The sequence below is a fragment of the Cervus canadensis genome, chromosome 4, assembly GCF_019320065.1.
Source record: "Cervus canadensis isolate Bull #8, Minnesota chromosome 4, ASM1932006v1, whole genome shotgun sequence".
In the NCBI taxonomy this organism is placed as follows: Eukaryota; Metazoa; Chordata; class Mammalia; order Artiodactyla; family Cervidae; genus Cervus; species Cervus canadensis.
In genome coordinates this window covers 81,742,815-81,760,192 of record NC_057389.1, presented here as the reverse complement: position 1 = coordinate 81,760,192, position 17,378 = coordinate 81,742,815, and the positions used below count along the sequence as shown (strand labels likewise).

The 17,378-nt window shown below is 35.4% G+C and overlaps 1 protein-coding gene across 1 annotated transcript in view; it reads left to right on the top strand.

Annotated features, from left to right (window-relative positions):
* Positions 1 to 17,378, top strand: part of FBN2 (fibrillin 2) — a 219,801-nt gene that overhangs the window by 128,535 nt on the left and 73,888 nt on the right. Inside the window, exons 16-20 of the mRNA XM_043465961.1 lie at positions 698 to 850; positions 3,263 to 3,316; positions 4,885 to 5,010; positions 7,568 to 7,693; positions 12,832 to 12,951. Coding sequence (XP_043321896.1) covers positions 698 to 850; positions 3,263 to 3,316; positions 4,885 to 5,010; positions 7,568 to 7,693; positions 12,832 to 12,951 — 579 coding nt within the window. The remainder of the gene's footprint in view (positions 1 to 697; positions 851 to 3,262; positions 3,317 to 4,884; positions 5,011 to 7,567; positions 7,694 to 12,831; positions 12,952 to 17,378) is intronic.

Genomic DNA, 17,378 nt, shown 5'->3' with positions numbered 1-17,378 from the left:
TTGCAGCTCCTGAAGCCTGAGTGCCCTGGAATCCGAGCTCCGCAACAAGAGAAGCCTCTACAAACGTGAAGCCCTCACTCTCCATAACTAGAGAAAAACCCACACAGCAGGGAAGACCTAGCATAGCCAAAAAAAGAAAATAAATCATAGCTGCAGCAGTCAACTGGGGGTTGAAAAGATAGGCTTCCTATCTCAGAAATTTGAAGAGAGAAATTTCATAACCAACAGTGTCATCTCAAGATAGTTTAACTGCACAGCATTTCATTGCTCATAAGAACTTTCAGAAATAATATTACAATAGAAATAGTATTAGAATAATAATAATATTAGAATAATATTAGAATAGAAATAATATAAGTATAGTCAGTGATTAGAGGTCTAAGTCTTGTTTATACCTGTGGAAATATACCTGGGTCAATGAGGGGCCTGTGAAGATAAGTGGGATAACTGATGCTTGTGTAACACATAAAAATTATTGGAGAAAAAAATTGTTCGTATGCATTTATTCTTTTCCTCTCACAATAAACGTTTGTTGATCTCCTAATGCTATGAGATGCTGAAGATACAAAGAAAAAGACAAGTGGCAGATGCTACCCAGAAGCTTCCCTAAAAGTGGCCACTTAAGTTTCAAGAAGCCTGCTGTTCTGAAATCTCTTTGTCTCTGTATCACTATCTCAAGTCATTGTTCTCACTCCAGATACTCACATGCGCAGTACATGCTACGGTGGGATCAAGAAGGGAGTGTGTGTCCGGCCCTTCCCCGGTGCGGTGACCAAGTCTGAATGCTGCTGTGCCAATCCAGACTATGGTTTTGGAGAACCCTGCCAGCCATGCCCTGCTAAAAATTCAGGTAGACACCTTTGCCAGTTCCATACCTGAAAAGGAATCTATCTAACCTAACATCAGATAGCTGGTCTAAGAGTACCTCGCCTCTGAAGTGTTTTGTCTATCTTTATTGAAAGGAAAGAAATCCAAATCTGTCTTGTTATGTGAGGCATACAGTAAGATCTGGCTTATATTTACTTATGATCTCTAGGGAAAGAGAACACATAGTGAATAGGAAAATTTATCTTATGGTCCAATTATGACCGTTAAACCATATTCTTTACATGAATATGCTAGCGTCAAAGTCTTTCGTCTCTCATCATTCTGAAGATAAATAGCATAAAATTTACTTACCATTTCCAAGGTTATGATAAGTTCATGAGAACCTGATTTTATTTATTTATTTTTAATTTTTATGCAGAATGGTATTAGAATGCACTCTATCAGAAGTTTGGTCTATGAGGAATCTATCAGTAGTTCCAGAAAGTAATAAATTTCTTTCTGAATGTTACCATATGTTACAGGCACATTAAACAGTTTAATTTGACTATTCTGTGACTTGTTATTCATACTTTCATGAAAACTGTATTGAACAGATGTAACTACAACAGGGACTCAAACACAATCTTTTTTTTTTTTTCCCCCTTTAAAGTCAAGAAGAGTTGAAAATATAGGTAGGCAAATATATAAATTACAATTTAGTATGATTGCTGCCTTGAAAAGAAACCTGAGGAGCCAGGAGAGCACAAAGGAAGGAGCAGTTAGTTCCTGGGGAGACTGGGAAAGACTGCAAAGAAGAATGCATACTTACTTTGGTCTCAAAAAAAAAAAGTTAGAATTTCCCAGGTAGAAAATGGAAGAAATGCATTCTAGCAAAGGAAATGGCTAGTAATTCTGTTAAAAAATACTAAATGGACTGTTCAAACCTTAGAAAATTGGTTAGTATCCCTCTGGAAGAATTACTGAGTATGACGTTTTTTTAAAAAAAAGAGTTAATGAAGTATCTTAATGTATCTAAGTGAATTATGCATATTATGAAAGAAGTATAAAAATTGATAGCTAGACTAGATAAAAGGATCAGTGAGCTAATAAAATGAGTCTGGGAACAATTGTAAATATAAATGAGATTATAGAATACAATAAAGGTGACATTTAGATCAGTAAGAACAAATTGAACTAAAAGTAATGAATATTGTTGACAAATATTGGAAAAAATATGAAGGTAACTCCCTACATTAAATGTTGCAAAATAACTTTTTTGTAGAAGATGCAAACTTTTTGTTATCTTGTAATGATAAAGGACTCTCAAAACAGGCTCCAAAGACTAAAATACGTGTATGAATTAGAAAAATATTTTCCTTAATTTACAAGGAATTTACATTAATCAATAGGCAAAGTTGAAATCCTCTATAGAAAAAAGTACAGTGTACACAAAACTTCACAAAGCAGAAGTACAAATGATAAGAGTGCCACATAAAAAGATGCCTAATCTGTTTAAAATTAAAAGAAAATTTTTTAAAGTGTCATTTTGTTTATAGATTGGTAAAAATGATTGATTCTCCCCAGTGTTGGGAAGGTTATACCAATATGGGTATTCTCTTACACTGCTGCTGAAAGTGTAACCTGGGATGTTTTGGGAGAGGAAGACTATCAAAAACCTTAAAAGAAACAAACTTTGAGCAGTTTTACTTCTAAGAGATTAACCTAGTGATATCTTGAAATTTTTATTATTTATGATATCAGTAATAGCCAAAAGTTGGACAAACCTAATCTCATCAATAAGAGATTGAATGAGTGTAGTACATCCACATAACTGAGAAAAAGTATTAATCTATTACATGGGCTATTATGTGAAATGTCTGTTTTAGAATATAAAGGGTCTAAGCCTACTCCCCTACTTATAACCTCTGTGACCTGAGCATATTACTTCCCATCTCTATTCCAGCTTTCTTGGCTATAAAAGAGGGAAAATAACAGTATCTAGTTAGTGGTATTGGGAGGATTAAATAAATTATTAGATTCAAAATGCTAGAACAGTATCAGGCGTATCACATAGTAAATGCTACTTATTACATATGTTTCCTGTTATTATTGAGAGAAGAAAAAAAAAGCTTAAAATCAACCTCTGTAATACAATTTAGATTTTTTTGAAGTTTCCATAAGTAGAAAATATTTGTAATGTTTATCAATATATTAATGATATTTAAGGTGATAATCACAGTTTTTTTTGTTTGTTTTTTTTTTTACTTTTTTATGCTTTTCTCTGATTTTGGAACTCTTAAAATAATTATGTGGTAGAAAATTGTGATTTGTTTTCAATTTTAAGTTATTTCAGGTAATTCTTTTTAATGATAGTTTTGAAGTTATGAAAGTGACTTGTGTATGAAACTGATGTAATTTAGAGTTTTTGATTTCTCTATTTGTTTTTATCTTACAGCTGAATTCCATGGCCTTTGTAGTAGTGGAGTAGGTATCACAGTGGATGGAAGAGGTAACTATTCAATTCTCAATCTTATAATAATTATATAATTGCATATCTTAACTATTATAATATTATAGATGTGATATATTTATATTATAAAATATATCTGTGTAATGTAGTGAGATAAATTTTCTCCTAGAAGAGTGGTTAAAAGCTAGATGATATTAAGTAGTATGTAGATGTTCATTTTTATGCTTAGTAGATAAATAATTATCTGTTAAATATGTGTTGTTAAAAATGTCACTAACAAACTACTGCCATGATTTTATGGATACCTTGCTTAAGAAGAAGCTGCAGTTGGTCAAAAAAAGAGGGAGTCAGTTTGAAGAAAAATGTAAAATAATGGCACTGACATAGTTAAAACAAAAATAATCTGTTATTTGATATGGATCTTTAAGAAATATTTGAGATATACTGCCCTAAAAAGAAATTGACTATTTATAGCTAGGAATTTGCTAAAATGTTTCTAACCATCTACAGAAGTACAAAGTTTCAATGAAGTTTTTTTCTTTTAAATTTAGTACTATGATTAACAAAATTCCAATATAGAACTTGAATATTAAGTACATATGTGTTTATAATTTTAAAGTTCTTTTATATGTTAATATAGTGTCCTTTGTTTTTTTAAATAAACTGTAGGGTGCTAGTCACCTTTAGTTTACATAAATACTCCTCTATTTTCATATTTGATGAGACTTTAGAAAAATTATAGATTAATTGACAGTAAATATCACATCTTTGCAAAGAACATCAGAAATCAGAGTAAAAAAGCAAACTTTTACCAAGATACTTCTCTCAAAAACCAAAAGACTGACATTTCTGCAGTATTTAAGGCTTCCTAAATTCTAGAAAATAATAGTTACTATTAAAATTTGAACATAGTGACCAAAATTTTGTTTTATTTTTTTTTATTATTTTTTTTAATTCTCTTTCATCATTCCCTCCCCAGAAGAGCCAGCTGCCCCGTTGGAACTTAGCAGCTTCTCATACAATCACATCATTCCTCAAGTCCCACTTCCTATCATGACAGAGAGTAGTCCTGTTCATGGCTTATTGTAAAACATTGTGTTCTCAAATATCCACATTTGAACTGACCTCTCCCATCAATTTCAACTTATCAACAAGGAGAAACATTTACTAAGTATCATATTACTTAGTTGACTATAAAAAATGATAATAAAATAGAAATATTCCATGCCTTTGGAACCATAAAACTATATAGAAATCCTAATAAATCTTTGCCTTTTAATTAGATGGTTAGAGTACCTATCAAGTTGAGTTTTCCTTTGGGTTTTGAGCCAACAGCCTATAAATTTCTTTATTAATTTTATCATAAATGCCAGCACATTACATGGCTTAATTCTTTGAATTTCTGCCAGTTCCCTTCACTTTTCATTTTTACCAGAGAAGTGTCCCATATCTCTTGATTTTATTCTCACTCCTTTTTTTTATTTCCTTTCTCTTTCTGAACAACAGCAAATTGGAGGGCTGCAGGGTTAAACACTATGTATTTTGAATGATCTTTACTGGTCATACATGTATCAACTGTGAGCATTAAACTTTAATATTTAATGCAGATATCAATGAGTGTGCTCTGGATCCGGATATATGTGCCAATGGAATTTGTGAAAATCTACGTGGTAGTTACCGGTGTAATTGCAACAGTGGCTATGAACCAGATGCCTCTGGAAGAAATTGTATTGGTAAGTTATTTGTTTTATTATACAGGAGACTTTTGTATAGTTTAGTCCCATGGATTATAGGAGGAGTCAAACTATAAGTAAGTGAGTAAAACTAGAGGTCTTACAGTTTCTCTTGTTTCCTTTTTAGTATAGAGATATGAAAATGTTGGAATCAAATACTGTTACACAGTAACAGACTTTTTAGGGGCACAATTTAGTATTAATATTTAAATTAGGTTTTTTCCCCAGATGAATGGACATATAGTCAATTATTGGCCTGCTTTATCTGCATATATCTTAATCCTATAATATTTTACTAGGAAGTGGGATTCAAAAATTAACAAGGTGGTATGTATGAAAAATACTACATTAAGAAAATTAAATACTACAGGTTGACTTGGAAAGAAACAATCAATTGCTGCAACATATCCAAATATGATAAATGAGATGGGTGCTTCCTTTTGTAATTTATAAGGGAAATGTTTGAAAAACCTCAAGTACATAGTTCATATATTCAAGAATTTGTGAAAAATCTAGATTTTCCGGCTGAGCACTTGAGTCCACTTTTATAAAAATGAATGTTAATTGATCCTTCATTATATATTATAATTTTTACATCTACCACTAATGACTCAAATACAAGTCTTGATGATTATGATTAGAAAAAGTATATTTTTCCATGTCTATGGTTTTGGGTTTTATTATTGATATGTGTTACTATATATCCATCTCACCTTGGGTTGAAGATACACATATAATGGATGTATAAAACTATATTAAATACCATGTACTTACAATAGATATTGATACCTACTGGCAAGGGCCCCAGCCAGAGATTGTTGAACACTTATAAAAATATGCAAACCACCTAGCTTTTATTCCCTAAAAGCAAAGTCATTTCCAGTATAGCATCTAAGTACAGCTGAGCACATGGGTACCCTACTGAAAACAAGGAAATTCAATGAACATTCACACACTGAACATGGTTCATGGCAATGCTCAACTCTTTAAAGTAGGTACATGCATAATTTTAATAAAATTAAAACTTAGATTTTGAAAATAAAAAGCCAAATTTCAACTTTACTTAGGTCTGCCCTAACAAAGTACTCAAAACGGGGTTGCTTAAAACAGTGGGAATTGATGTTACAGTTTGGGAGTCGAAAGTCCAAAATCGAGGTGTCAGTGGGGCCATGCTCTCTCTCGGGGGGAATCCTTCCTTTCCTCTTCTAGGGGAGAAGGGCTCGGTGGGAGAATCCTTCTCTTCCTCTTCCAGCCTCAGGTGTTCGCAGGCAGTCTTGAGCATTGCTCAGTTTTTCGGTGTGTCACTCGAGCCACACGTCTGTCTCCCCCCATGCATCTCCACATCCGCTTCCCTCTGTGTGTGTCTGTCCCTGTGTCATAATTTCCCCTTGATTGCAGTCGTTGGTGTCCACACCTATACTGGAATACAGCCTACCCAAAGGATCTTATTTTAACTCGATTACTCTATTTAAGAATCCTGTTTCTAAATTAGGTCACATTCTGAGGTACTGGGGGTTAGGGTTTCAAAATATTTTTTTGAGAGACACATTTCAACCCACAGCATGGACTGATGCATAAATAAATTGTGATTTGGCCTCTTGTTTAAGTGTATAATCTTGGGGGAGACTACAGTGATGCTTAAAATGTAATACTACTGCAGGTCAACAAGTAAATGGAAGAACAACGTAGTCATGTGCCTTTTCCAAAGCATTAACACATGTCCCAGGGACTTTAGAACATCTTAAAAGTAAGCACATCTAGGTTGCTTCCATGTCCTGGCTATTATAAACAGTGCTGCGATGAAGCAACCTAGATGCCCATTAGCAGACGAATGGATAAGGAAGCTGTGGTACATATACACCATGGAATATTACTCAGCCATTAAAAAGAATTCATTTGAATCAGTTCTAATGAGATGGATGAAACTGGAGCCTATTATACAGAGTGAAGTAAGCCAGAAAGATAAAGAACATTACAGCATACTAACACATATATATGGAATTTAGAAAGATGGTAATGATAACCCTATATGCAAAACAGAAAAAGAGACACAGATGTACAGAACAGACTTTTGGACCCTGTGGGAGAAGGCGAGGGTGGGATGTTTTGAGAGAAGAGCATCGAAACATGTATATTATCTAGGGTGAAACAGATCACCAGCCCAGGTTGGATGCATGAGACAAGTGCTCGGGCCTGGTGCACTGGGAAGACCCAGAGGAATCGGGTAGGGAGGGAGGTGGGAGCGGGAATCAGGATGGGGAATACATGTAAATCCATGGCTGATTCATGTCAATGTATGACAAAAACCACTACAATATTGTAAAGTAATTAGCCTCCAACTAATAAAAATAAATGAAAAAAAAAAAAAGTAAGCACAAGATTGTTCCATTTGAGTAAAATGTGTTTTGCTTAGGGTCAAAGAATGTGCTTTGGGTACAAAGAGACAGAGTAAGGTATGGGATGAGGAAGAAAAACAAATAACAAAATTAAAACATTTTGAACACTGTACTGTTCGTTTCACCCTGTGTGTCTCCTGTCTCCTAACGGTGGCTTCCAGACATCGACGAGTGCCTGGTAAACAGACTGCTGTGTGACAATGGTCTGTGCCGGAACACACCTGGGAGCTACAGCTGCACCTGCCCGCCTGGCTATGTGTTCAGGACGGAGACGGAGACGTGTGAAGGTAAGAGCCACTTTTCTTCACTGTGAGTAGTAAGCATCTTAATATGCATGAACCTTAAATACATTATGAAGCAATAGAGCAAAAAGAATGTTGTTTGAATATGTTCTAAATTTTACAATCTCAGCTAATCTGCCAGTTTTAGAAGTAGCATGCATCTAGCCCAGCTTATAAATACCATCAGCTTTGTTCCATTCAGGAGAAATATCAACACACATTTTGAAGTTAATGAGACCCAGAGGAATCAGGTGGAGAGGGAGGTGGGAGGGGGGATCGGGATTGGGAATACATGTAAATCCATGGCTGATTCATATCAATGTATGACAAAACCCACTGGAAAATAAAAATAATAATAAAAAAAAAATTAAAAAAAAAAAAAAGAAAATAAGTGAAAGAAGCCAGTTTGTTTCACTTGCTGATAAAATATCAGATTTTTGTTTGTTTGGTTTTCCCTTTTTAAAACCAATGTAACGCATTAGCCTAGGAGAACCTGAACTCACGACAAAGTCAGCTCTTAGGCATTTTATTTATGAAATGACTGATAGACCTCAGAGGTTGGCCCAGAAAATAGGCCAACCTATATTTGAGGCCTGAGTAGAAATGGTCACCTAAATTAAATTTATAGTCCAAGAAAATTCTCCTTTCCCTTTGAAACTTTAAGTGACAGCTTGAATTTAAGGCTCGTGAATTGCTGTTTAAAAACCTTCCTTTTCTTTTAAGCTCATTTTTCTGCAGTGGAAGTTATATGAATAAGTTAAATGCTTCAGAAAGGCCCCATTTTCAGTGAGATACTAGCTAAGCTATGAGTATCTTCAATTATATTTTTGTTCCTTGACCAGAGTACTGTGTATTTCAGGATAATTTGGTGTATGGCTACTGGTCATTGTTCCTTTTCAGTTGCACTATGTGGGCCTACAGAAGTATCCCATGACATTCTCAAATCCAGTAACTACTTCTGAAAAGTAACTTAAAAATAAAAAATTTCATCTTTAGTTATTTGGAATAACCCTTTTTTATCTATTAAAGTATTTGTTTCCTGGTAACTTCATAGCCAAGAAAACTGCAATAGTAATATTATGCAAAAAGATGTTAACATTCTCTTCTTATGGTTTAACTTCAAAGCATTCTTATGAACAGAAACAAGTTAGGACTCAAACATGATGCCAAAATACAAACGACTCAGCTGAAGTCAATGAAATACAATTACAAAGTGCAAGTCTAAGTTTGGATTGAATTTGAGGGACCAGTGAAAAACGGTAATTAGCCTGAAGAGAGAAAAAAAAAAGGAAAGAAAAATGAAAGCCTCAGTATAAAATGCAGTTTTTCTAAACTTAGTTCTCATAACTGTTGAGTTCCCCTCCTGTCCACACCTTTTTCAGGAGCTCCTCAAAGAGAAGCATACTTTCCATTCCTAACTAAAGTACTTAAAGATTCATTCATCTTATCCATAGATGAACAGAGACATCTGTTAGTATTTTTTTTCTCTTAGTATCTTTTTTCATTAGTCCAAGTTTCCCAAGTGTATGCATCCAGAGTTTTTATCTTTTAGCACCCATACCCATTCTCCTTGGGCTTCTCCAATGGCTTAGTGGTAAAGAATCTGCCTGTAATACAAGAGACACAGGAGATACGGGTTCTATTCCTGGGTCAGGAAGATCCCCTGGAGTAGGAAATGGCAAACCACTCCAGTACTTTAGCCTAAGAAATCCTATGAATAGAGGGGCCTAGTGGGCTGCAATCCAAAGGGTTGCAAAGAGTAGAATGTGACTGAACATGAGCCCCCTCCCCTAACACCTTTTATCCTTCAAAATTGCCATGAGAAATGCATTTTGTAAAAGAAAAAAAATTCCAAGCCATAAGTTTACTCCGTGAGTTTTTTGGGAGGGTAGGAGAAAGGATTTCAACAATTGTGTTTCCTTTTGTTTTTATTCCTGACTTTCTACACCTCCTTCCCCCTGCCCTTTTTCAGTTTTATCTATTGCCTATTGGAGTTATCTATTGTTAAATGTCAGGAAGCTCTGAAAGCAATAATAACTTAGGATATCATCTTCATTTAACTGAGAAGCTGATGATTATTAGAACTGGTTTCCCTGTCCACCGTGACAGTACCCTTTTGTGCCATTGTGAGGAAGACACAACAGGGAGCTACATGGATGGTGTCTGACTCAGTTTGGTCAGTTTGGTTTGAATACCAGGTTGTCAATATTTATAGCATATTGCTTCCATTTTGACAAGTAAGATGAAGTTGAAGCATACTAAGAGGTGAAATATCAACGCATAAATAAAAGGGATTCACCTACTTAGGTGAAAAAGTGAAGCGTGGTGTTTAATAGTATGATATTACTGTGTTTAATCGCTCAGTTGTGTCTGACTCTTTGTGACCCCATGGACTGTAGCCCTGCAGGCTCCTCTATCCATGGGGATTTTCCAAGTAAGAATACTGGAGTGGGTTGCCATGCCCTCCTTCAGGGGAATCTTCCTAAACCAGGGATCAAACCCAGGTCTCCCACTCTGCAGGCAGATTCTTTACCATCTGAGCCACCAGGGAAGCCCAAGAATACTGGAGTGAGTAGCCTATCCCTTCTCCAGGGGATTTTCCCAACCCAGGAATCAAACTGGGGTCTCCTGCATTGCAGGTGGATTCTTTACCAGCTGAGCTACCAGCGTAGCCCCAGTGTGACGTTAGATGATTACATAAATATTAATGCATAGTAATACCAAATCAAGCAGCAGTGATGGTTTAAAAGTGTGGTCTTTACTTATTTTGCCAAAGAATAATTGTTCCTGATAAGCTAGCCTTTTCTTTAATATGAAAGATATTTTATATCTGTCATTCATAAGAAGTTCATGTTATGTAAATAAAAGAGAAATGATAGAGAAATATTTGGGTTCTAGCCCTATGACATTGGTGGAAATAAAAATTATTTATTGTGAAAAACTCAACCAGGTAAGTGTTATTTCTATACTTTCTTCCCACTATTAAGTTATTTGCATTTTATTAAGTGTTTTGCAAAAAAGAAATAGACCTGAAGGCCATGGAAATCTTTTTCCCTTGGGTGTCCTCCTTATTTCCAGCCTTGCATTCACACAATAAATTTGTGTGCCTGAAGCAGTTCTCTGCATGCTATTCTTTCTAAACTAATTTTCAAAGACTAGGCAGGGAGTTATTAGCCAATTCATTGTCAATTCTAGCTTTCTGTATATATATTTGCTATATGCACTAATTTTACTTGTCATTCGTATTTTCAACAGTCATTTTTAAGTATATATTAAAAAGCAGTAATCAAATTTCTCTGATATTTCAAACCAAAGTTACAAAAATTTATTTTACTTTTTTTGTTTGAGCCCTGAGAGTCTAAGTTAAAATTTTTACAGCAAGCACTGTGGTTTAGATTGTGTTTCCAGTGACATAACTAGTTAAATGTAAACCAGATGTGCTTTGAAGTTTATTTCCAGGAATGTACAGTGAACTGTTTCAGTTCCTGGTTCCATGACATTTATAACATAAAAACAATGTATTTAAAGAAAAATTAAACGGTTGATATCTGTAGCTGTCATTGCATGTGTTTATAGCTTTTGAGTTCATAATTGCTTAATATAAAGTAGGGATTTTGCACATTGATGATATTGACATTTTTCTTTGGGGGGAGGTTCTTAACAGATGAAATTAATAGGTGATATATAGTCTGTCTTCAGATTAGGTATCTGCTTCTTTTTTGGCTATCTGATTTGTTTTTTACTTTGTGGTTTTTTTTTTTTTTTAATTTAGTACTCTGGAGTAGATGTTTTTATTCCAAATCTGTGCTGTATTTACAAAACCTGTTCTTGTATTTTTAAGAGGCTTTCTTGCTACAAAGGACCTGAAAGAAAAATGCGTTTATATTTCTTAAAAACAATTTGTATTTCAAGAATCCATTAAATACCTGTGTATTTATTTAGTAGTTTTGAAATAGCAAAGAGGAAACATAACTGTTTTCCACATGGATTTTTAAGTTTGCATTTCAAGTCTACAGACTTGAAAATCAGCAATGAGCTCTTCCTTTTCAGAACCAATTTAGTTTATATTTGACTTGAAATGTTCAAGAGTAAATGTTATGATCTTCTAGTTATTTGCATGTTTTCCTCAGTATAATATTCCTGTTTAAAGAAGTGTTTAGAAAAAAAAAAATACTGTGGTGAATTCAGAAACTGTAGTGTTCAACAAAAGGGTCTTAAAGTATGTTGACCTGTTTCAGATAATTAACCAGTTATAGAAAGAAATCTGAGTATCTTTTCCTTAAATTGAGTTGTTTAATTTATACTGAAAGTCAGTCTTTGATGTTGTTTTTAGTAGTTTAGCTAAATCTTATATTTATTTTTAATTAACTTGTGTTAAACTATTTAATTTTATTGGTTTAACATCCTGTTTAGTCACTACTTGAGAACATAGTCTTGCTCTAATTCTGTCATACTTCTGACCATCGACAGGAATTGTTTAGATTATGATATGCAATTTGACTTCAGACTCAAATCAATGATAGTAAAAATCTATTTAATACAATTAAAAGTTTATTTTTCCTCTTTTTTTATTTTAGCACAATCAGTTGTGCTTTAAAATGTCTCACCCCAGGACTTCCTGGTGGTCCAGTGGTTTCATCCCTTATTTCCTGATTTGTATCCAGGAGTTTGGAATTAAAACCAGGATTGCGATGTGTTGTCTCTACTATAGGCTTTTTAAATTCTTCCAAAACCTCATGGAATCAGCAATGAAGGAAACAGTCACCTTCGTGCACAGCACACATTGCACCTGGGAATATGTTGCTTTCATGGAATCAGATCGAATTTCCCACAGGAAAATTATATCTCATTACCAGAGAAAATTAATCCAATTTATGTAAAGTTGTAGTGAAACAGTAAAGATACTGAACCCTTTCAAAACAGGCTGATTCCTGTAGTCCTGCTGAGTCCCCCAGCTGTGCACATGTGTATCCACACTGTAAAATGCACGTCTCCATTCCCCATTCACTTTATGCCTCATAGGTCCATATTAAAATTACAAGAGCCAAGTTTACCAGACGTTCTGGCATAGCATGGCTTGTTGGAATAATATTTTCCAGAAACACATGGCAGCTCTAACAGAATCTTTTCCTTCTGGATTGTAGATATAAATGAATGTGAAAGCAACCCATGTGTCAATGGGGCCTGCAGGAACAACCTTGGATCTTTCAATTGTGAATGTTCTCCTGGCAGCAAACTCAGCTCGACAGGATTGATCTGTATTGGTAAGATCTGTGCGTAGTGCTCATGTTTGCGTTTCACTCCAAAGATAAGCAGAGACTCCAGGACTTACTGTGGGTAAACAGTACATGATCACAGGAAGCTAATAATTTAGGAGTTACTTCAGTTGTTTTCTCTTGTTATCCAGGTAGGAGTAAGACATGATAGTATAAACTAGACAGACTCTTAAATTTTGTTAGATTCTAGGAAGCATCCCTTTTGTGTACGTATATATATATATATATATATATATATATATATATTACACCATAAGTTATAAGCGTTTCCATACCACACACATATTTATATTCATTCCCCAGGAATGCCTTAGGCAGCAATACAATCAAATCCTTGCTGCATACTTTTTATAAACAACCTTCAATGGTAAACAAAAATGTGATCACATTTGGACTCAGTTAACAGGACAAGAACTTGAAGAGTTGAAACTTTAAACAAATAGAATTTGTTGGGTTTTTTTTAAATTTCTTCTATCAATCATAACTTTATGAATGCCAAAGAATTCTTGCTTTGGAAAATCTCTGAGAGAGAAAGATTTGAAAACCCCAGGACTAACATGTTTCAATGTATCTCAAAACATAGGTCAGTTCTTGTTAAAGGCGGGCGTGCGTGCTCACTCACTTCTGTTGTGTCCAACTCTCTGCAGCCCCATGGACTGTATGTAGCCTACCAGGCTCCTCCATCCATGGGATTCTCCAGGCAAGAGTACTGGAGTGGGTTGCCATTTCCTTCTCCATTGATAAAGGCAGTAGGACATAAATAAAATGAAATAGTCAGATCTATTATAATGTTACTATAAGCAACTCTTCAGCTTATGTAAGAGAAAAAAACGATCTCAGTAGTTCTTTCCTGCTTCTAGTGTCTGCGGCTACACTGACTAGATATACATACTTCACATTTTTCCCTAGTATCCACTTTTGGTGGTGGTTTAGTTGCTAGGTCATGTCCAACTCTTGAGACCCTATGGACTATAACCTTCCAGGCTCCTCTGTCCGTGGGATCTCAAAGTGAACTAAATATATATTTCCAAATAGTTAGGGAGGTGTTACAGTTTTACATAGTGTCAAATAAATTGGCAGTTTTTGTTTGTTATCTATTCAATATGAATTTTCAGTTTAGTATTTGCCAAAGACAGTAGTATTTTCCATATTATATCTGATGCTAACAGTATTTAGCTGGATACTTAGAGTACCTGTTTGTCACAGGAAGGAGAAATGATGAAGTCCAAAGTTTCAATGAAAACCTTCCCTTTGGAAATGCGAGCACTCAATCTCCCAATGAGGTACAGCTGGTGAAATTTGAGCCTTGCTCCGCTCTCCATACTAGGAAATAGACTGCCATCTGCCTAGGGCATTACTTTTTTTCTCACAGAATTCCTGGTTGGGGGTGGGGGGGAGGGCATATGGATTGGATCTGGTAAGGCAGAAATATTTTTGCTAAGCCACAGTTTCCAACTGAGATAGAATCATTTTATTATGCAAAGGAAATAAACTCAGCATTAGTCAATTAATGTCTCAGAAAACTAAATCTGTATGCCACTTGGGCGTCAAAGATACCTTAGAGTTTTTGCTTCAACATAAACACTTCTAGGATTTTGGCCTCTTACTCTTATAGTTAATTATTAATGAATAAATAAAAAAGACATTTTATTTCCAAGTTATTATGTTGGACACCTAAACCCCACAATATTTTTCTAAGCCAATGTATTATGTGTGTTCATTCGTTGTGATAAGATTTGAGCATCTCAGCCAAAAACTGCTCTGAAAGAAATTTACTTAATATGTTTACATTTTAGACTTCATTTTACCTGCTTTTTTCATTCAAAATTCAAGTTTTAAAAATAAACTAAATAGTAAAATATACATAAAAAATATTATGAATGTACTTTTTAAATAAGACTGTCAAATGGCTTTAATCAGTGTTTAGCCTGCAAATTGCCCCTTGGTAGGAACTAAATCTCTAAATTTAGAACTGAATAAAAATCCCCTGATGTGATTACAAATTTAAAATTAATCAGAACATAAATGAATTCAGTTCAGTTCAGTTCAGTCGCTCAGTCGTGTCCAATTCTTTGCGACCCCATGAATCGCAGCACGCCAGGTCTCCCTGTCCATCAGCAACTCCCGGGGTTTACTCAAACTCATGTCCATCGAGTCGGTGATGCCATCCAGCCATCTCATCCCCTGTCATCCCCTTCTCCTCCTGCCCCCAATCACTCCCAGCATCAGGGTCTTTTCCAATGAGTCAGCTCTTCGCATGAGGTGGCCAAACTATTGGAGTTTCAGCTTCAGCATCAGTCCTTCCAGTGAACACCCAGGACTGATCTCCTTCAGGATGGACTGGTTGGATCTCCTTGCAGTCCAAGAGACTCTCAAGAGCCTCCTCCAACACCACAGTTCAAAAGCATCAATTCTTCGGCGCTCACCTTTCTTCACCGTCCAGCTCTCATATCCATACATGACCACTGGAAAAACCATAGCCTTGACTAGACGGACCTTTGTTGGCAAAGGTCTCTGCTTTTTAATATGTTATCTATGTTGGTCATAATTTTCCTTCCAAGGAGTAAGCGTCTTTTAATTTCATGTCTATAATCGCCATCTGCAGTGATTTTGGAGCCCCCAAAAATTAAGTCTGTAGATACAAAGAATTTCAGGATTTAGAACATATTCTGCAAGCTTTGTAAATATAAACCATTCTTCAACTGTTCTATAGACTGCTTGAAGAGACTGTTATTTTCTGATTGAAGTGATGAAATATAATAGAACAATATATTTGATTAATTTTTCCTGCATTACACTGCTTCCATCTGATGGCTCTGCATAATCCATACCATTTCCCTCATCTTTGGCTTGGATCTGAGTTCCGTCCTCACATTTCATGGGCACAACAGGGGCAGTGACCTCTCTGTTGTAAAATCCAATGGTCAATTCTTGTCCCTCATCTTAGTCTATTAACAGTATTTAACACAGTTCACCACTCATCCCCTCTCAAGTTTTTCCTTTTGGCATTCTCTTTTTCTCCTTTCACTTTCCTGCCCTCTTTCCTCAGTTTCCTTTGTTAAATCTTTCATTTTCTCCTGCTATCCAATTGGAAATGTCTCACAGGTCAGTCCTGGGGTCCTGGGATATTTTTGCTTCTCTGTTTTACATGCGTGCTTAGATGGCCTCTACATTAACTCTCACAGTTCTCTCTCTAGCCTTAATCTCTCCACCAGTTTCAGACTTGTCTTTCTGATTATCTGCATGGTATCTCCACTGGGATGTCTAATTGGCATATCAAACAGCATGTCTGAGACCAAATTTCTATCTTTAAGCTTAAATCTGGGTCTCCTAGAAGCAGTTCTGTCTTGACAAATTGTAACTCTATTTTTATAATTAGAGTCATTCTTGATGCCTTTCTCTCAAGTGGCAGGTTGAATCCATCTAAATCCTGTTGATTGTACTCAAAGTTTTTCCATGTTTCAACCCCTTCTCACCATCAATTTCAACAACCCCCAAGCCAAGCCACCATTATTTTTCTTTTTGACTATTCCTATAGCCTCTAGCTTATCTGCTTACCCTGCTTTATTTTTTTGGAGAGCTTAACCAACCTCTGACTGTATAACTACATCTATATTGTGACTGCATGTGTGTGTAGTTACATATATACCCATACACACAAGAAAAAGCAATAAGGAGAGATGGATTGTGTGTGTATGAATGTCTATTGATTTTGTGAGTTTTCAGTGTTGATACAATACCAGTCTAAAGAAGCACTGTGTTGCGGAATGAGACCTCTAAAATCATACAGTGCAAGTCTGAATCTTGATGCTGACCCTCTCCTGGCTGGGTGACCTTCTTCTGGTAAATTAGTTGACCCCTGTGCCTCACTTTTCTCATCTGCAAGTTGTCTATATCTTATAGGGTTGTTTTAACGGGTAAATAAACTAACATATGGAAAGCCTTTAATAGTGCTTGTTGCTGCCTCAGTAAATATTAGTAAATATTTAATCACAGTATATCTTAAAATGACTACAGTCAAGGTGATAAATCAGTAATTAACCCAGTTCTTAAAAGACCATTTAAATACACAATAGCCTCAAACTATCATCTCTGTTTCCTCTATGCTGTGGAATTTGCTGGTTTAAACCTATAAGAAACTTATAATTTGATAGCTGATACAAATGCATATGAGCAAATCTCTTTCATTTGTGCACAGTTTTTATCCAAATTAAATCTCAAAATAGAAAAAAGCAAACAGACTACCCATCTCTTCTCGCATCCTTGCCCCATAGCTTTTGTATTCAGTCAAGGACAGAGATGTTTCCTTTGTTTTACCCTTGAAAGTTGATTACTTGGTCGGGAGGATCCCCTAGAGAAGGAATCAGCTACCCACTCCAGTATTGGGCTTCTCTGGCTTCTCTTATATTGTTTTT